At 36.5% G+C, this 20,596-nt stretch overlaps 2 protein-coding genes across 10 annotated transcripts in view; one reads left to right on the forward strand and one right to left on the reverse strand.

Moving 5' to 3' along the window:
* Positions 1-2,572: 2,572 nt before the first annotated feature.
* Positions 2,573-18,815, reverse strand: Asator (tau-tubulin kinase asator). 8 transcript variants are annotated; one of them, XM_066742906.1, is made up of 19 exons: positions 18,719-18,815; positions 17,914-18,648; positions 17,402-17,740; positions 16,828-16,929; positions 15,947-16,769; positions 12,888-13,020; positions 12,645-12,792; positions 12,353-12,567; positions 11,988-12,257; positions 11,830-11,916; positions 11,245-11,511; positions 10,973-11,162; positions 10,583-10,908; positions 10,192-10,488; positions 9,218-9,514; positions 8,866-9,133; positions 8,407-8,778; positions 7,710-8,121; positions 2,573-7,417 (listed from the first exon to the last, which is right to left on the reverse strand). In XM_066742906.1, exons 5-19 carry the CDS (start codon positions 16,015-16,017, stop codon positions 7,363-7,365), a joined length of 3,408 nt encoding a protein of 1,135 aa, XP_066599003.1. In that variant the 5' UTR covers positions 16,018-16,769; positions 16,828-16,929; positions 17,402-17,740; positions 17,914-18,648; positions 18,719-18,815; the 3' UTR covers positions 2,573-7,362. The 8 variants fall into 8 exon arrangements, with proteins under 8 accessions (XP_066599003.1, XP_066599004.1, XP_066599005.1 ...); XM_066742907.1 differs by lacking the exon at positions 17,402-17,740; XM_066742908.1 differs by lacking the exons at positions 16,828-16,929; positions 17,402-17,740 and having other exon boundaries at positions 15,947-16,083.
* Positions 18,816-20,266: 1,451 nt separating this feature from the next.
* The window catches only part of Su(Tpl) (Suppressor of Triplolethal), a 50,013-nt gene continuing 49,683 nt past the window's right edge, over positions 20,267-20,596 (forward strand). The window contains exon 1 of one of the 2 annotated variants that reach the window (XM_066743191.1): positions 20,267-20,533. The gene's annotated coding sequence lies outside the window, so the exon portion shown is untranslated. The remainder of the gene's footprint in view (positions 20,534-20,596) is intronic. The other variant, XM_066743190.1, reaches the window with a different exon arrangement.

The following is a 20,596-nucleotide window of genomic DNA, read 5'->3' on the forward strand; positions in this document are numbered from 1 at the left end:
GATTTAAGAGGGAGCTCTTAAAATGCGGCTTGACAGTTTTGACTGCGTGCTTCCTGTACGAGACTCGAAGCACCGACACTGAATCGCACCAAAGTTAAGAACGGATATACTAGAAGCTAAAAGTGGATATAACAAGAAAATGTAAAAAATGTTCTTCGCAATAATTAGGTGAAAGTACTCAGACGATTATATAAACATGAGATGAATATAGTGTACACTATAGAGGCAGCGAGTGGGATATATCGAATCTCTTTCGATAAAAAATCATTTCTAGTGCAAAGATACATCGTTAATCTTTCAGAGCTGCTCAGCCGAGAAATAATAAAATCGATTGCGCAACACTTACTGTATACTTGGAAGACAAATTATTATAAATTCGTATGAAACTGTCGCGACTCGAGATTAAATTGGATCATGAAAATTTGTATCAGTTTCGAGACGACGATAACGAGTAGGAGTAGGAGGAGGAGGAGAATGAGAAAAAAGAAAGCTACGTTTTCTTTTTTTCAAGCGTTATCCTTCCCATAAAAACAATGAGTCGGCGAATCATCCCGATTCCTTCTTTGGCACAATATAGACAAGGTAGTAATAACATGCACAGAGCAGTAAAAAATGAATGTGACATAATTATCTTCCATAGAGTGCTTTACGTAAAATTCCTGTTTATTACTCAAGCCAATTTCTTTTGTTTGTAAAAGAAAAAAGACAGAAACGTCTATACGGTCGTGTCAAGTGGTACGAACAATAATTCATTTCGCATTACATTCGATTGACACAGCGTTTATCGCGTTCCCTTCTTATTTTATTAACGCATCGAAAAGGTACAAGAACATTTGATCATTTTCCTATATTTTTCTCTCGGTATAATCTCACTATTCTTTTTTATTAATAATAATAATAAACTTTTATAACTCGTGTGGACACATGCTTCCTAACTTTAATTACAATCGAGATTCCTCGCGATCGAAGCTTTTGCTCTTTTAATCCGATAAGAATAATTATGTCTATGCGCTTATGCGTCGTAATTTTGTGTGTGTAGATTTACACATACATATATATATATATAGTCAGAGAAAGGATATATCAATGAGCGTGTGTATAATTGAGTCTCAATCATATTTAGTATTTTTTTTTTTTTTTTTTTGATCATGTTAAGTTACAATAAGAATCATGTAATATTTACAGAAAAACTTAGGAGACGGGGTGGTTTGGGCGGCTTTGATTCAACGGAATGCAACATTTCTTTACTCTTTCATACTCGATTGAAAGGATTCGCAGTACCCGATTCACTTGTCGTTTAAACAGCAGAAACCTCATCCGCGCGTACAAATTTATTCTTATACATCGTGAAAGTTGTGCTTGTAAAAAACATTAGTTTTGTTCAATCGATTAGCAGCGATCGATAGGACGAAAGATTATGGCTCGTTGAATAAAAACTGGTATTGAGAGAGATAGACATTAGGACAGTGGTTCTCGCGCGAGTGGTTGATGAGTGTGATTTGAGTTATGGTATAGAACAGAGTGGAGTGTGTGTGCTTTCGTTTTGCGACCAACGAACACTCGTGCTCTGAAAGCACCGCCTCTTTCTGCCCGGGCTCTTCCTTAAACCGATTCGCACACACCGAGAAAGAGAGAACACGCGTAAGTCACGGTTACGTAAGATTCGCGCGTATAACTCGCATATATATATATATATATAAAACTATAAAACCAAACCACTCACGATCGGAAAGACAAGTTTGTTCGATTTCGTACGCTTTTCAGAATAATGAAGTTTCATTAGCTACGCTAGAAACACACAATTTTAGCAATAGCAAACTATACAGCCGACTATTAGGCCAATCGGGCGTATATATTAATGAAGTATCCGCCAATTATCGTTACAATCAAATAGACTTTCGCTAAAATACACAAGAGGTTGGAAATTCAACAGCTCGTTTCACTAAGAGTAATACAGTGGTTTCGTTAAATTTATATAAAAATAAAAGCGGAAAAAAGTACTTATTCGAAATTTGCAAATTGTATAATTATATAGCGATGATTTTAAGAGCGCGAGAAACTTATCGTTTATCTTAAAATGTCTATTTCATAGGAGTTCTAATGCTATCAGGAACATTACACAACCACTGAAATTGAAGGGGGAAGCATTAAGCTTTCGATCAGATTACAAATGTGCTTAAACTAATAGTTTGGAGATATATATACTTCCAGGTACCTAGTCCACTCTAAAACAATTTTTTCTCGCTCGCGATTTGAACGTTTGGCTAGAAATTTACATATATGCATGACTAAATGCGAAACCACCATCCATTGCCTTTCTTGTTAAGACCGTTTTTTCGCTGGGAAAAAAGGAGAGAGAGAGAGAGAGAGGAAGAGAGATAAAAAAAAGGAACATATTGGAAACTTTCACGATGTGAAAGAACGCTTATTGGGGCAAAGATTTAAACTTTTTGCACGAGTGCGACGACTCCCCATGGAGTTGTTAGTCTGCCTATACTAACAGTGTTGCAAGCCTGTCAATTTGCAATAGTTCATTAACAGCTATGATACGCTTTGATAATTTGGCAGTTGATACAGAATGACATATTTATTTGATTGATTAATAGCGAAGTACAGTGCAGAAAATATGCTCGCTATGTGCTAATACTGATGAAAGGATATCGAAAAATTGTTTGCGAGATTAGTCATCGAAATCTGCTTTAAACGATACATTTGATAAGCTGCATTTCTAACGTGCTATTGCAAGAAATGGTGCTAATTATGTTAAACCGTGGTAATTAATTTATTTATACTATATACTATGCTGATCTTAAGATTTAAAGCTTAGGTGAAATGAATGAAGCGTTCTTATAATAGGAAACGTCTATTCGTAAGGCAAAAGAAGAGAAGAGAGATGGCACATTATTGCACAAATTCTTGTACACCTGTATCCGCAAATATTTGCACTATATAGCGATCGATACTGTTGCATCAACGTTTTACAACAACGGATAATTTCTTTTATGCTAACTAAGATTAAGCAGTTTAAAATAAATATTTGCTTCTTCTTACAATATATATTGTATCGGCAATCTCGTACCGTCGATATCGTTACTATAATTACTTTTTTCTCTTCGTATCATTATTGCAAAGCAACCTATTGTATTCAGTGTGTCGGCGGTATTCCTGATTATTGCAAAAAACATTCCTAATATCGAGTTTTCATTCTCTTCTTCACTTCCGTAATCACAATGTCTCAGTACGAGTCGTTGCACATTGACTTGTTACACGTTAGTTAACATTTGGAAGAAAGACACTTTAATCAATGGAGTGTTTTTTACGCTCTATACTTGAGCTGATCGTGAAATCTTAAAGCTTCATCGGTGATTATAATATTGTTAGGCACATTAAAAAATAACAATACATCGTTAATATATTGGTTATTTTGTAAATGCTGCTTTCCCTTGCAAAATACATTTATAGTGTAATTACAATACATATATTTATTTACGCTTAAATTCGAACGCTTTGATATTGACACCGATAATTTCCACACACAACTGTTTTATTCTTCGCTACGATAGTTTCGCTGGAGGTAAAAAACACTTCATTTGTCCAAAAGGCAGGATCCGGAAGTTCGCCAGCGAACGAGAGAAATGGTGTTAGCTAACGAGCTCGGTTCACTTAATTAGTTTCAATTTTATTAATTCATTAGTTTCATACTATCGTACATAGTAGCGCTTTCGTTTTTGGTCTTCTCGATTTTTATTAAAAGCTTATACTCAGCCAAATTGGAGCACGTAAAAGTGACAATCAGTAACTGTCAATGTAACATAATTTAACTTCTAAATCAAACTGACAGCAATCGACAGACCCTGTGTAAAAAGATTTTAATGATTTTTTTCTTGTTTTGTTCTTATTTTCTTCATTTTTTTTTTTGAGGTCCGATACTCTAGACTAGAGGATTCCAGGCAGTTAGAATTTATCATGCTTAGATTACTGGTTACATCACTAATTACTGTTTACTACCCTTTTCTGCGCTATACTGCTTTTCGAAGAAAATGAATTCTGTCTATATATAAATACTGTACACTAGTTATAAGTACAATGTGTAGCGTGAAAGGTCATAAAACGTCATTGAAGTATTAAACTAATGTGCTACTAGAAAGTTTTGGTAACTTTTTATGTCGACAACTTGGTTTTATGGAACATGGACCCAGTTGCTACTACATAAGACTGTAATTAAAGAAGCGCTTTGAAAATAATTATGCACCTCATTAGCGGCTCCAAAAAACACATACACAAAGATAACTATTGTTATAACCTCGTAAAATTTAAGTGATAATCTTGATTCGATTATTGTACGGCTGAGATTAAAAACGATATATATATATATATATATATATATATAGATATATATATAATTTGTTCGCATGAAATGCATAATAATTTACAAGTTCATTCTGCAGTATACCACGCTGGTGAGACGCGTGCGTTAAGTTAGTTATTAAAGCTATACGTTCGGATGTGAGAAGCTTTGCCAAAGCTTGCGCATCGTCTGAGAAGCATGTTTGAGAGACAAAAGCCCACTTCCTATGATCTTGTCTTCGTAAAGAAGTACATATTGAGAATCTCTCAAAATTTTAAGTCTATATAGTATTAAAGCGTGTTATATGCAGATTTTATATCTATGAACTTTCAAATTTATCTAGAATTTTTTGTTATTATTAAATACAACCTTTTGTACTTTGTATGTACATCTGCTTGCGATATACATTTATGGACTGGCCACACGAGAATACTCACAGCGTTCATCAAGTATCAAAAAAGAAATAAAAATAAAAATATGTTAATGAGCAAATATTTCCATTAGAAATAGTTCAAACTCTTAAATAAAATATATAAGCATTATATTAGATTCCTGTATTTTCGTGTTACCATCCGATATCTGTATATACATAAACGATCATAATATTTACAGCGTTTTTAAAACAAAACATTTCCCTTATATAGTTTATCCTCATCACACCAGTGCAAAGTCTTCCAATTAATTAAACGTATTATATATATACATACATATTTTAATAATCTTTTCATTTTTATATTTAAGTTATAGTATGCATGTATTTGTGAAAGGATAAGAAATACACGGTACGCTCTTTTACATTCTTTCCTATATCGAAGTATAAATTTTATATGGGACTAGTACTTTTTGTTTACTAGCAATGTACATAAAAGAAAGTACTTTGTAACATCCTTGTGTCTGTTACAAATTTGTCATATCCGTTTGTAGCCTTGTAGCAAGATCTTTACATTTTTTCCTTCTTATTGACATTAAAATGATTTTTCGATAGCACGTATCCGAGATCATTTGTCTTCTCTGTCGATCTATATGATTATATTGTAATAGATTGTAAGGTCAATGTATATAAATTTCTGGTATATTTTATTAATAATATACCATACCAAGTAATTCTAAAAAAAAATACTCATTAAAAAAAAAACAAAAAAAACTGATCTTGACAGATTAAGATAAACATGTTAAGAAATTAAAAGTTAAACCAGATTTGAGTTATTTTTAACTTCGCACATTTCAAAATTGTTAGATTTTAACCATTTAAGCTTAATTTGCTATTACAGTAACATAAAAATAATACAAATCTTGTCAACTTTGTACAAGGCAACGTAACTCTAAATACGTAGCTTTCAACAATTCGAATAATAAAGCTTTTATGGACTTTTGTGTGACTAGCTTTATGACTCACTAGATTTCACTCGACTTTTTAATAATTATAAGCTTTAAATAAATTAGCCTATAAAGATCCAAGAAGATTTTGAAAAATAAGAAGCTTTCCTTCTTGGTTCGAATGTAAAAAATACACATTCTCTCTAATGCAGTAAAAAAGTAATTATTGAGATCTAATAAAAAATAAAGTAAAATTTTTAAAAATAAGGTATATCAATTGATAAAACGAAATAATCATTTTTCCATAAAGATATTTTGGAGATTTTGCTAGCCTTTCGGATTTGCCTTACTTAGAAAACACTTTCTACATTATTCGATGCTGTAGCAAATGACTATTGAAAGAGTTCTTTACGTTCTGATGGATCTTTTACGCTCGTTCAAGGACTAGCAAACGCGGTCGAGCTTCCTTTTAACAAAAAAAAAGGAAAAGAAAAATGTAGCTGCTCTCGTTCATGAGTCCCAGCTTCAATCATCATTGCAATCAAGTAATAGTAAGCGTAATGGATGACAGACTATCATTAATATAATGATGCGCTTGCATTTTAAAGCTTATGGATTATCAAATTAACGAGGTGAGCTTATCCATTATCGCGGAATTCAGCGAACTTTATCGCTTTGTTTTACCGAGATATACTTTTCAGTGCACAAAAGCGAAATAAATTGATTTTCTTTCTAGTTTATATACAGGGCTTATGTACATGTATTCACCACATTCAAATCGATAAGCTGGTTGTATTCGTTATTTTTCAGTACTTCTATACTTTTCCTCTTAATACTAAAACAACCCGTACAACAAACCGCCATTAGAACGATTTCAATAAAGTTTCAAAGAAAAAAATAAAAAACAAAAAAATAAAACCTTAAATCGTACGGTGTGGTGTAACTAGATCTGAATCTATCAAATAGTGATAGTAGAAAACATGTATTTCTACGATTGCATCTAGAGGGATTCACGTACTGGCACCTTCATTGTCAATCTCACCTACAAATGCTCTCTGCCTGTATTTCTACCTTTCATATAACTTCCTATGAGATTAGCATGGTGTAAGCATTACGCGCACTGTAATGTAACCATACCAATACTAGACGCTTAACGTAAGTAATATCATTTCAATTAATTTATAAGAATACATATACCCTATATGCTACATGGTACAATCTGGTAAAAGCACCACTATTCGAGCTGCACCGTATGTTTCCTCAATTTTTCTCTTCGTCGTACAATTGTTCAAGCTTATTCACTGTATACTGAAAACAGCATCATAATAAGATTGTATTCAACGACACAATTTCAGTACACTTATACAAAATATTGCGTTTGGCAAAGGGCTTAGAAAAAAAAATAACAGAGCTTAGGTATGATGAAATTACCCTATAGAAAATGCTCTTAAAAAAAGCTCCACGTATCTACATACCAAATAAATATAACACTGAATTGCTTATGTGCTTTAAAGAGCAACGTTCGTTCTCTTATAATCGAGTCTTTTACGATTTGGTGATCGCGCAGCATCTCCTCCTGAGAGATCCTTACAAGTTTAATGCATCCAAAAAGGTATCACATTCCTAATTGGTGGTGGCAAGACTTTGCTGATTGCAACGCGAAAGATAAACTTACGCGAATTCCCAAACACTAAATCTCACGACTCCCTGCTGACTACCGTTGCGTCTGGTATCGGCCGAAATCTGCGACACCTAAAGACAGAAAGCACCAAACGATTTAGTAATGGTATACAAGCAGCTCAGTAGTGGAAAAACAATTAAGACTGTAAGTTGTTGAATATTACAGGATGGAGGGTGGTGAGAAATGAAGCTTGATAGAAGAACTGAATGTAGAGTGGAGATATTCTCTCCGCGAGTGATTTAATGCGTGTGAGAAACATGCAACAGAAAATATAGCTCGAACGAAAGCAACAACTGCAGCCCGTTTGTCCAAATGACACCAAGGGGAAACAATAAGATGCGTTATTTGTATAATTCGGCATACCTAGCATTGTTCTCAGCTACATGGGGTGGTATCGACGTTGGTGGCGGGGGAGGTTGAGTATTCGGAGGACCACTGTTATCAGAATCATTGTCACTACTCTCTTCAGTTCTTTTAGCCGCTTCTCCTAGAAGAAGAGAGGGAATCCCTCTAGAAAATATTTTAATATGCACTTCTGCGTTTGGTATCGTTCTGTGCTGATGTCTTTGGAATCGAAGATTTAACTGGCTGGCGTCCGTGACGTATTTCTCGCTTTGTCTTCGACGTCGAAGTGCTGGCGTACAGCCGATCAGATTTTCATCCTCCGCTGAGCTGACTGATGTGAGTGGCGATACCGCCAGACGAGCGTCTGGTAAAGTTGCGCAACGACGTAGAATCGGTGCATCGGTTTCCGTCAGTGATCCTCCCTTAAGTGCTGAATAAATAGTGTTAGTAACCGAAAAAAGCCAATGTTACACAATTAATTGCAATTTTGGCCGAGAACTGTGCCAATGCTCGGCCCAAGCAGAATCGACAAAATAGTGTATTCAAACAATCTTCGCTGAATGACTGTATTAGTCTTACAATAGTGTGGACGCGAACGGTGTACTTTCATCTCTAATTTACAAAATCAATGTGCGCAATGACTTGAAAAATTGTATGAATAGAATAGGAAATAGTCACTGTTGATCGAATGGTAGAGAATATTTATTCTATTTACCAGTTTCCTTTTCCTTCGCCATAGCTGCAGCACCGGATGACTTTTCAGCTTCACTCGCAGTACCAGTTTTTGTATTTGGAGTGTTGGTGTCAGGAGTTGATTCTGATAACGAACATCTGGGACTTTTAACTGGAATCGGTATTTTGCTATGGATGTTGAACGTTCTGCCAGAGCTTTCTTTGTCTTTGTTCTCTCTTGATTCTCGAAGTGGAGCGTTGCTTGGCACGGTAGATGATGACGTGACAGTTCCTGAATTTTCTCTGTTCGCAGTGCTTGCAACAACACGATTTTCCGTAGCATCGTAATATACGGACTCTTCGGGCCCTGGATTTGCGTTTACAGGACTGCCTGCAGTACCGTTAGTCAATTTTCCTGTTTAATTATTAAATTACGTATTAACTTTAGTTTGGAGATTTGTATGATTTGCAAAGAGACGAAAAAATGTACGAAAAATCTTACGTGGCAAAGGCTCTCTGTCTGCACTTGTTTGCACAACTGTCGCACCACCGGTTGCATCCACAACTCTAATTTCCAATCGTCCAGCAACCGCTTCCTCTTCTTCTTCCACTCCAGGTGTATTCGACATCGTACACAATGGAGAAAATGCTACTGCGGGCAGACTAGCCCTTCTTGGCGGAGGACTTTCTCGTGGCTCATCATGACGCGTTGCAACGTTTCTCATAACATCCACTTCATACAGCAAATCATCGAATGCTGCTTGTTGCACCTGCAATAAATTTTTTAAATTAATTATTCCATACCTCTCTCAGCGAATTCGCCCTAAGATAATTTCTTTCGATTTTTATTTTACCAAAGGAGCTTCTAAATAAGCTCGAACGTGGGCTGCCAGTGCAGGTGAGCTCCAAGCTCGTGGTAAAGCTTTTTGCAGCTCTGGATATTTTTCTATCCCTGCTATATTTAAACACCTATGAGGTATCGATGGACGAGGAGAATCCTCGCTAATTCTTGGTAGTACTGGAACTGTCACTAAGTGCTGTATTGGCGCAGTGACTGACACAGTTTCCGTTTGAGCTGTTGTTATCTTTCCCTCTTGAGGAGAAGTTACAACTGGAGTAGTGCTCGTACCAACTTCACTTCCAGTTGTCACCTATAAAATATATCTTTGTAAAAAATTCTGCCATATTAAATACAATAGCCAAAAGTAGTCACGAACTGAAGTAAGTATGGTAATAATGCTTGTCAAGATTTACTGTTAAATTGCATATTTATAGCATATGCCTTCAAGGTTTAATAATTGATGCATATTCATATCTATTTAATTATTTTGTCACAGTTAGCGGATTAGTAATTAAAGCTATCTTTATAATCTGAAATGAACTCTTAGGAACAAACGATTAAGACTTACTTTGAAATTGTGGAAATATCATTTTGGAATAAAAACTTTTTTGTAAGAAAAAACCGATTATTTTTTACATTAACACGATAATTTAGATTTCACACGAATAAAATGAGCTCAACTTATAACCAATTTATTGTTATCTAATAATTTTACGAAAAAAGTCAAAACTGTTGGCTTTGCAACGATGGGAGTCAGAAGCATAATTTTGAAGCACGGGAAGATGGCAGTGAGGCGAGGACGTTCATAGAAGTCAGACAAGGCTAGAATATTAAATAGATTGTTCTTGTTAAATTTAAGACTCGAGTTTCTTTACCGACAAAAATTAAACTTTGATTCAGCCCCCTACTACGATTGACTTGGTTTTGTAGTCATTAAATAGCGGTAAAAGATTTCCTTTAAATTTGTTATAGATAGGGCGGTTATACCTGAGGCACAATCGATGGGGGATTAGCTCCTTTGTGTTCCGGGCTCTGTAAGTTCTCTCCTTTCCATTCATTGTCAGTTTCCTCAGAATCATCGAACTGAGATTTCCATTGAGAAGCCAAAGTTAATCCACCACCACCCTTCGTCACTTGCTGCAGGGCTGATACATTATCGTCGTCTATTTGTGCAAATTGTGTAATAGAACAGTCTCTCATCGTGGTTCTTCCACTCTTCACTTGTTGCCTGGCTTCCGTTCTTCTGCGCGGTTCTCGCCTAAAAGGCTCCTTCTGTTCAGTTACCTGTATTAAAGAACAAAGACACTTTTTTCTCTTAATTCTGACAGATTACAAGTAAATTGCGATGTTAAATTTAGCTTTTAATCAAAATACTTACAGGACTTGCATTAGCAGCGTATTTAGTAAAAGTATCGTAAGAGCAATAAGAAGCATCGACTTCCGTTTGTACACGCGGGCTTGGAGGTTCTCCGGTGGTTTCTTCAGGTGCCGTTGCAACGCGCAGTCGTGCAAACGTAGCGCCACTGGCAGATTTCCTCAACGGGGTACCAGTGTTTACCACCGTTTTTGAGCGAGGAACTTCAGGTGCTGACCTAGCTGATGCCATCAAAGCATCTCCTTCGTTATCCACCTGTTTTTCCGTAGGCTGAGGAATATTTTGTGGCTCTACCGCCATTGAAATAGCCCGTCGTTTCTTCGGCGACCCTACAAAACATTTTATTATTATTCAAAATGTTTTACAGCTCTAATCCGATTATAATCGATTTACCTTGTACAGCAGGAGGAGGTGTTGAAATTTGGTGTCCGACTTGCTGGGGTGTATGCTCCGTGGTAGGAATTGTAGCATTACAATTTTTATCTCGACCATGATTGCTAATTGCAGGTGTATACGTTACAGATGCTCCCTCTACGCCTCCTCTTTGCCTATTTCGCCTACATATGCTAAAGTCCATTTGTGCCTACGAGTATAAGGAAATTCTTATTTTTCATGTTAATTTTAAATAACCATTTCATTGAAAATATTTAAAGCATTTCACGCACGTATAGCTCTTTTCTGTTATCTGGCTCAACATTTTCCTGATTATTTGTGTCAACGTTTGTTCGTGTTGTAGGTTGATTCGTAGGTGTACCATGTACCGTTAACGCAGTAGCAAAAGTTACTGCAGGCAATGATTTAGTTGATAGCTCTTCGTTAATATATTTCTCCCAATCATATGGATCATTAGGTTTTATTCCTCGGCGTTTCATACATCGTTCTATAATACTGGCAAGAGCTGCATAATCAGGCTCATCCTCATACTCCAAGCTCTATAAAATTAACAATTAATTTTTCGAAATAATACGAAAATATTGTATAATAATGCACTAAACTTTCCAATATTTCAGAATCATCTACTTATATAACAAATAAATATAGACAAAGATACAGATGAGAGCCAATTTTACACAAGTGCCAATTTATATTTAGATTATAATTTGATTAAATTTAAATAACTCAAAATTGTAAGTGACATAAGTACCACCAAACAAGGTTTTATTTTTTTAGATTTATTTAAATATAATACTAACCTCGTTTCAGTATTTACTTAAAAATTAGCAAAAAAATGTTTAAAATTAAAAATTCACCTGGATATGTTCCAAGAAACTTCGGAAATCGGATGGTAAATGTTTTAGCAGTAAGAGATGGTCATAGCTTTCTTTCATACGTCCTACCTAAAAACAAAGAATTTCATTTGAATTATCTTTATAGAATATTGTTGATTAATCTATTGAAAGTAAATTACTTGATCTTTGTCTTTTATCTTCCTCCATGGAAGCTGACCATGAACAAACTCAGCCAGCATATAAAAAAGTGACCACAAATCATCGTGTCTACCCATTTCTTTATTCTTGTGAGCATTTAATGAAGCATATCTAACAGTTCCTCGAAAACCTGCCATACTGCGAGGAGCTCTTACTTCACCAGTAACTGTGGTAAATTGGCGAGCAAGACCAAAATCCAGCATATAAACCAGTCTACAGTTTGAGGGATACCGTCCAATTGAAAAGTTTGACTGTGAATACAAAGCAGTTCTTATAGTTGTAGAAAAACTTTTGTGAAATTAGATTAAAAGTTAAAATCTGCAATAATGATCAAAGCCCTACTCACAGGCTTTATATCCCTATGAAGAAATCCAGCTTGATGAATACTTTGTATAGCTTTTAATATTTGAAGAACAAGTCGAAGTGCAGTGGATAAAGAAAATGCACCTCTTGGTTGAGCCCTACGTAATTCAGCCAAATTTTTTCCTTGCAACTGCATTACAACATAATTGAAACGCTCATTACGACCACAACCAATAAACCTGCATATGTGTTCTTTACCTGTTAACAAAATAGATCATAAAAATAAAATGTAGTAGAGATAACAATATACTTGTAAGAAAAACAAAGATGTATACCCTGCAGTTTTTTGAGCACAGCAACTTCCATTTTCAAAACTTGCTTAGGTTGCCGAGCCGACTCTACTTTTAAAGCAACCTGTTCTTTGGTCATTAAATCTATACCCTCATAAATCTCGCCGAAACCACCCCCACCTATTTTCTTAACCTGCAAATGGACCATAAAATTTGCCAAATTGGTAATGGATAAGACGAATAGGTTGTAACAAACGAGCTCGTATAAACAATAATTTAAATACTCACCACTTTCCATCGCTCCTTGATTACGTGGCCCTGCTGTAAGAGATCTTCGCTCGTCATGGTTATATTATTGTTCTGATCCGTGCTGTCGTCGCCTACATTCCTCAGTACTAAATTTCCAGGATGATTCGAATGCCTGTGTAATTGAATGTAAATTTTTATTACAAAATGCACAGTAAACGGACCATACAGAATATATGCATATTATATGTATATACAGAAAGAAATTTAAATAGATATCATCGTTTTCTCAAATGAAAGAAAAGAGGTATAAATTAATAGCTGTCAGGATGAAACTTCACCATAAACGTGAAAGAAGCGACACGCCCGGAGGCAGGGTGGAGAGGGGAGGCAAAGCAAAGAGTGACACAAGACTTTTAAAGCGTAAGTAATGCGATAGAAAATTGGTCAATACGCTCTCCGTGCCAGGCAGCCATGATTGCATGAGAGTAAAGGGTACCCCGACTAGAATTTTGGTTAGAGTAGGTAAGGGTCGTGTATGACCCTGATTTGGCATGAATTTTATCAGGCAAGTCGTCTTTACAAGCATCTTATACCATTACCTGATAAATGTTGTTGCTAGAACATTTAATTAGGGTCATATCAGGCCCTGGTAAGGTTCCCTGACCGGTCTTTGGTCCGATTAGTTTTCAATTCTGACGCTAGGTGGCACCTTTATGAATTTTATCGCGGTCTCTTTCTCTTCGTGTCAGTTTTTTATGTATATAATTGAAGTTGTATATTTGTAAAAAAATTACTAGTATACTAATAATTGTTGTATCAAATAAGTAGTAAAAACTATGTTTTTGAAAGTTGATTAAGAGTATTTTATCTATGCAGAATGAAGATCAGTTCTCTTTTTGTCTTTTGTTAGATTGTAATAATTAAGAAAATTCACACACGAAAATATTGTATATGAAATGTATGCAATTGTAATTAAAGAGTTTTGTTTTTCATGTATAGGTACGTAGTAATGGTATTTCCATGCAAAGCTGAGACAGGCCAAATCATCACGTTCTTTCAAGGTTAGCTTACAAGGTCCTTAAACGGTAACTTCATCAGTACCTATGTAACCACGCATAACGACCCTGATCGGAGCCGTAAATGTGAGGTGCCTTATTAAGGCCCTGATATATCATATCTGACACATCTTATAGGACAGTCTTTTTGTGAGCCTGATGAATTTTTATATATAGTCGGGGTGGTGTAATTTTTATAGAAAGGGAGTTCTCTCGGCGTATTTCTCTACCCATCAAAATTCATCCCTTTCTGTTAACGACATTTTGATGCTCTTCGCAGAAAAACCTTCCACAACTAATCTTTTTGATATGAAAACTATAATTCACACTAGAAAAAAGTATTAAGCCGTTTTGAAGAAAAACCTTTCCGATTTGTCGCTTGTTGAGTAGTACACGTTCGTAGTCACATGCACATACACATACACACAATCACACATAGATAGAAATTGCACGTTCTCCCAGAGAAAACTTGCCGATCCTCGGATAATCTGAAACACGTCGAACTTGATGCTGTAACGACGGAAGTGGAACCGAAAAGAAAAGCGATGGCTGCCACAGATCTGAGTGTAAATAGATCTCTCTGTCTCCTCTTTTTATCTCTACTTTTTTCTCGTGGACGAGTGGCCCGGGGATTTCAATAACAGCCGGCTAACAATATTGACAAATAGCTTAAAGAAATGGAATATGGACGATTTTTATCTCTATAATCACGGATAGCAAGTTTGATCTTGATTAGCGAGAATTAGTATTTACCTTGTGACAATTTACAAAGATAATTCTAATTACATTTTGCATAACGCGCACGTTATAACTATCTCGGATAAGATGACATTTTATTTTTACTAACAATGTCGTCTGCTAGGCGATGACGGCGTACTACTCCCACGAAGATTCTGCTCGAATTTCACAGGAATCCCCTCTTCAAGGTCTTTGCGCTATCTCTCGCATCTCTTTCCCTTGAATTTCTTAAATATCGCGTGGCTCCCCACAGACTTACAGATCCAATTTCACTGGTCCTTGAAGACAGATCCGGGATTTTCACTCTGCAAGCACCACCAACTCCCGTCAAACGCCGACGAATCGGCCATTTTTCGATTTTTCGTCCCCGTCAGCCCGTGGCCCGTTCGACCAGAGAAAATTTTCATTTTTAGAATCCTCGCCAGGTGGAGCAATCGTCGCTAATCAATGAATGTTCCCTTGTGGATTTTCTCACCTCCCATTGGTCGTTTCTCTTTGCCCACGTTAGCCAATCTCGCGATTTTACCAAATAATATCCCTATGACAATTTATCTTGAAAATCTTTCGCGCGTCTTTTGAATCTAGATTTACGGAAACACTGATTTATAAATTATTTCTCTATAAATTATATTAACTCATTCCATCAAACGTATAAATCTTGAAATGAAATAAGCTACGTCATTAATCCCTACTGTCCCGTAAATATTAATTCTCTGAAAAACCATCTCTTGTACATCCTTTTGTTATTACTGTAAATTCATATACACCTTTATTTTTATATATGTTTAATTAAATTTATTAAAGGATGAGATTGAAATTTGATAAAAAAAATTCTCGCATAAATATGATATTGTTACGCAAATGAGGGTCGTAGGAGCTATTTGTATAGATCAGGATCGGGCCAGGAGGTCAATGATCTATCAGATGTAAATGGTTACAACATCTGCATCGAGCTCCTCGTACATACAATGGGCGGATATATTTATGGATCAGCCTGATTATTGTTTTTGTATAAAATTATCATTAATTTCCAACTTTTTTTTTACGGAGGGTCGTGTGTTAATTAAAATAACTCTGTTATATTATTTACAAACAACCGTATCCCAAAAAAATCTTTTAATAATGTTAGAATGTTCACGTGTGCCAAACGCTTTAACAAGAAATTATTTACAGGACATGAAAATATTGTTTCCACGTGTCAACTCGTGTGAAAAACAACTTTTTACAGCGGTGCTCACGTTATTTTTTTTTATCTCTTCATCATTTGTATATGTATTTGTGTGTGTTCCTTTCTCTCTGTCTTACCTAAAATGCAACGTTGCATCAGGGTCTTTGTTGGAAAGCAAATCGGTACTTTGACGAATATCAACCGTCATTATCGAAAGTTGGTGTCGGTCTGACGAGTTTCAGCAATAATTCAGGGATTAACTGTGGTGGACCGTCTGTAACCAGATAAAAGGGTAGAAAGCCTATGAAAACCTGGCTATATACACATACGCGCACAGCTCACTCTCTTCGCTAGTGGGCATAATTTAAGTTTAAACGTCTATTTTTAAATGACCCCGCTCACTGTATATGATACACCAAGAAACACATCTTTCTCTGAGCCAAACCACTTTTCTATAAACACCTTTGGACTCGTATCTTTTATTCTATTTGACCGTGTGCAACGCATTAAATATCATCTGGTCCATTCACAAGTCGATACTATGTTAAAGAGCTTCTGGCCAGTATCTTTCAGTAAATTATCCCTCTCCTCTCATCTTCTCATCCTCCCACCTTCTTCTTCTTCTTCTTCTAATTCAGCATCTTTCCATCCCACTTATTCATGCATCTAATCCATCTATCTTTCTTCCTCTATTAATATTGTCGCCAGACTGTTTTCCGTCTCATATTTGCGTAAACAAGTTTCCCATGACTCTTTCCACCTAGCTCTATAATTTATCCACAAACAAAATTTATAATTATATAATCTATTATTGCACCGACAGTGACGTCAAAATTTCATCCAGCAATACAGCAAAGAGTTTGAACGTTTTTAAATCGCAATTTGCTTTACACACAGTCATCTATATCTTATTTGATATCGCGTATATAGAGCGAGACACTTATTGGAAGCCCTAGTGCTCTAGAACAAAAAATTCATCTATATTGTTAAGTAGCTAAAACTCTCCTTATGCCCCTACCTCAGTACCCTCTGTAAGGTGTATCAAGTTCTCCACTCTATACAACTTGTTTTGCTTTCACACTGGTACGAACTTGAATGATTCGGTCAAATGGAAAATTTCCTAATACAAAAAGAAATAAAAAATAGTTTCTCCACAAGCTTCATATATCTGTACAAATATTTTTCTATAACATCAACACGTAACCAAAAGCGTGAATGGAGTTTTACTGCAAAAGGAAAGCTAAAAATAATATCGATCATCCGTAATTCATTAGAGGCGCCTATTACGCCTATAACGAGTCAAATCTAAGTGTGCGCGCGCGCTGTCAAGGTAAAAGCAATTATTAATAGCGCCGAGATGCTCTTACTCGTAAACAGAAGTAGCAGGTGTCAGAATGCATTAATATTGTTCTTCTAATTTTTGTTGCGTGGAAAAAATCTGCTTTTCTTTGCTTAGGGGGCATCTCGCGCAGCACGTGCAATCGTGCAAAAACAATGTTATTTTTATTCCACTATTCTCAGTCATGTTACATTGCCAGGGTCAAATTGAAAGTTGTTCGATTATACGATTCGATTAAGAGCTGCAAACTTACTCATCGGCTAAAAAAAAAAGTCCGCGTAAAATTTCCCACTTGTTCTTGGAACTCGGAATTAAATTCACCAATCGTTTATCATCGCTCGATATCTTCGATAGTAGTCAAAAGAAAATCAAACGAGTCGCAATCCTCTTAAGCTTGGCCCTGTTAATCGGTCAATTATTAATCCGAGCAACGGATGGTATTTTTAGGAGTGCAATCGTAGCGAGAGATTTTAAGCCGGTGGTTATAGGGTCAAATAAGAAAGCTTTGGTGCTGCTTGAAAAGATTTTCAACCACAATTTCTATCCTTTTGTGTTAAAATATAGTAGCACCGTGTTTCTTTATTAGGAAAGCCTGTGAAACGTGAGAGAGGAAGTTAATTAATTAATTAAAGATATGATTAAATTTTTCATAAGTGATACAGCGTAGAAGGAACAAAGGAGAGTTAAATGAGATGTAAAATTGCAGAGAGAAATTAAATACAAGGAAATTGACAAGAGAGAGAAAAATTAATCTCATAGACGTACCACTTCATAACTTATCGAGCTGGAAAGTGAAGAAATGGCTCGGTGGGTAATAACTAGTCCTTGAGGAGGTGGGTCGAGAAGAAGAAGATGAAGAAGAGAGTGGAGCATGTACGGACAAAAGTTGGAAACGAGTGACTTCTGGTGAAGTTTCCAGGTCCTTTAAGAATTAAGAGCGTCGATGTAGCGCGTGAGCCGGCGTTTTGCGCCCCGCGGAATACAGTTGAGTGATACGATTAGAAGACCACTTGGGCGCCGAGTGGCAGCCAAGAAGAAGTTCAGCGTCTCCTCTCGAATCTCACGCTCGTATCGCGTCATTGGGCCAAGAAACCGTCAAGTGGAAACGCCTTTCGGCAAATAGTCCTCCGATTCCCTTCTTCTTCTGGTTCTGGTTCTGGTTCTGGTTCTGGTTCTTCATCCATCTCTCTTTATTTGCCCCACTCACTTTCATCATTTTCATGGGTTAACGTACTTTCCACCCCGTAAGCTTTCTTCTCATTTTCAAATACAATTTTCTAATACTTTTCACACTACTCTGTCCACCACGATTTTATTTATAGCAAAGCGTGATCTCTTTCTGTGTAATATGGTCCCCTCTTTATCTCGTGCGCCACAGTTTCTTATATTTTGCGCAAAACAAAGCGCAAAATCCCGAGGCGTTGACTCTTCGTGGAACAGCGTTTTTAGAAAAGTTGAATAATATTTCAGGACACCGCTGGCGTCAATATCCACGCTAGCCTATGTGGACTAATATTAGAGAACAAATAAACACCAGTGAGGAGTCTCATTAATTTAACGATTTTCTTACAGTTATCCCGATAAATAATCGAAATGGGATAGTGGTGTGGAGGATTGACGTTTATTCTGGAAAAAAAATTCTCCTCCTGCTTGCAGCATCTATTTTCCGCTTTGAGTGAAAAAAACGATAAGTGGGTTTTGCGCACAGCACGCGATTTTACATTTAGTACTGTATACCAGCAGTTAAAAAAAAACTCCGTGCCAACCGAGCTTGCCTAGAACGCTGTTTAATTCGGTCAAGTTTACAGGTGAGAAAAAGCACCTCATGATTACTCTTTCTTTCTTGCTCAGTTTTCTTTTTATTCAGTTCTTAATTTCTGTAAAAAAAAATTTGTTATTTTTAGTCATCGTTGGAATTTCAATTTATCGAAGATATCTAGAGAATTGTATTTGTACGAGAAAAGTAAGAACTGCGTTTATATTTAGATATCATTTGCATGCCTATAATTGCTTTTGCACAAGCTCGTTGACCAGAAATTAGAGCGGTAATACTTAAAGTGGACTTGCACTAATGCCTGATATCTGTGAACTGTCCTTTTTCTCAACGATGACCTTTTGGTACATTGCCATGTTATAGGTTATAGCGAAGAATATGAAGAATTTCAAACACTATAGACTGATTTAAACTTATTCGACTTTTCAAACATTCCACCTGATTATATTATTTTAATTCAATATACTTGTAATGACCTAAAAGTATTTTGTACATGATTATTTTGTTGAGAAAAATATTTGTACTTTAACTGATTGATTATTCAGAACTTTAGAAAACGCGGCAACTCCGCTTTTGTCTTTATGTAAGAAACTGTACAGTAAAAACGAAATTCCCCAGGTCACCAATGCTAGGAAATTCATACTATAGTGTGATGACGTCTTATCCGGAAGTGGAAAATTTCGGACATAATTACCCCCACCACACTTCCTACCGCAGCGCGTCCGCAACCACCAAGAGAAGCTTACCACATTTTGGGACGCAAGAGAGGGTGTTTTACACATAGATTACCGAAGATAATGTTCCGATTGTGGAGAAAGGCAAGTAATCGCACCCCTATTAATTCTAATAACTTTGAAAGATTCAGAATAAGGCCGGAATAATCGGTTTGTCCAGTTGTAATAAAGTGTTTGTTTCTATAAAAGCTAGTGAGAGCCCAAACTACAGAAGTCGGAGAAGAGAGTACCTGGATAAAAGAATTAACGCTAGGTTTTCAACAATTCGTTCAAATGGAAGTTTAAATACGATTAAAGAATATTTCAACGTTTTTTCGTCTACAAAAATGATACTTTATTGCCTGTCCACCATTTTGTTCTTAAAAACGCACCTTTAGAAGAACAGCAGCTAGTTGAGGTTTGGGTGGATAGATGGCGCTAGTAGTATCGCGGGGGATTTACAAAATCGACGAAATATTGTCAAAGTGGATAGGCGCGGGGCAGGAGGAACGGCGTGCCATTGGTGGCTGGAGCCGCAGTGCAATTGGCTACTTGGGCTGGCCATAAGCTCCGCCTATCAGGTGGCCGTTCGAAAGTGTAGTTGTATAGTTCCTTACGGTGAAACGACGGGCGCTGCTCTCTCCGCATATTGAATCGCGAAGAAATCTGAAATGAGACGTGTCGGCGTGCTAATATGTGACGGTTGAGAAAAACAAAGAGAGCTGGAACGCGCGAGAGGGTGGCTTACTCGCTAATGTATACCACTTCCGGGGGCTGAGCAGTTTCCAAGTCTGCGTATACGGAGGCAGTAGCAAGGTGTGCGAGAGAGCGCCAAGGAAAACACGAAATTCTCAGGGGAAGCGTGCGAGTTGGTCAGTGTCGGGAGCGAGACAAGAGTGTGAATAAAATTTCTCATTTTCGTTATTATTGGTACATGAAGTAAGTGGTCATTGTGGTTGCA

Source organism: Prorops nasuta, unplaced genomic scaffold (genome assembly GCF_024137725.1).
Source record: "Prorops nasuta isolate Cenicafe-Biocafe unplaced genomic scaffold, Cenicafe_Pnas_1.2 PNAS00032, whole genome shotgun sequence".
In the NCBI taxonomy this organism is placed as follows: domain Eukaryota; kingdom Metazoa; phylum Arthropoda; class Insecta; order Hymenoptera; family Bethylidae; genus Prorops; species Prorops nasuta.

Bases quoted from the DNA above. Each gene is read 5' to 3' on its own strand.
- Asator (XM_066742904.1), bottom strand. From the start codon at position 13,329: ATGCAATCATGGCTGCCTGGCACGGAGAGCGTATTGACCAATTTTCTA. The intron at 12,793-12,887 runs GTGAGTATTTAA...GTCCATTTGCAG, and splicing joins TCAAGGAGCGATGGAAAGTG to GTTAAGAAAATAGGTGGGGG. The intron at 10,489-10,582 runs GTAAGTATTTTG...TCTTTAATACAG, and splicing joins ACGCTGCTAATGCAAGTCCT to GTAACTGAACAGAAGGAGCC.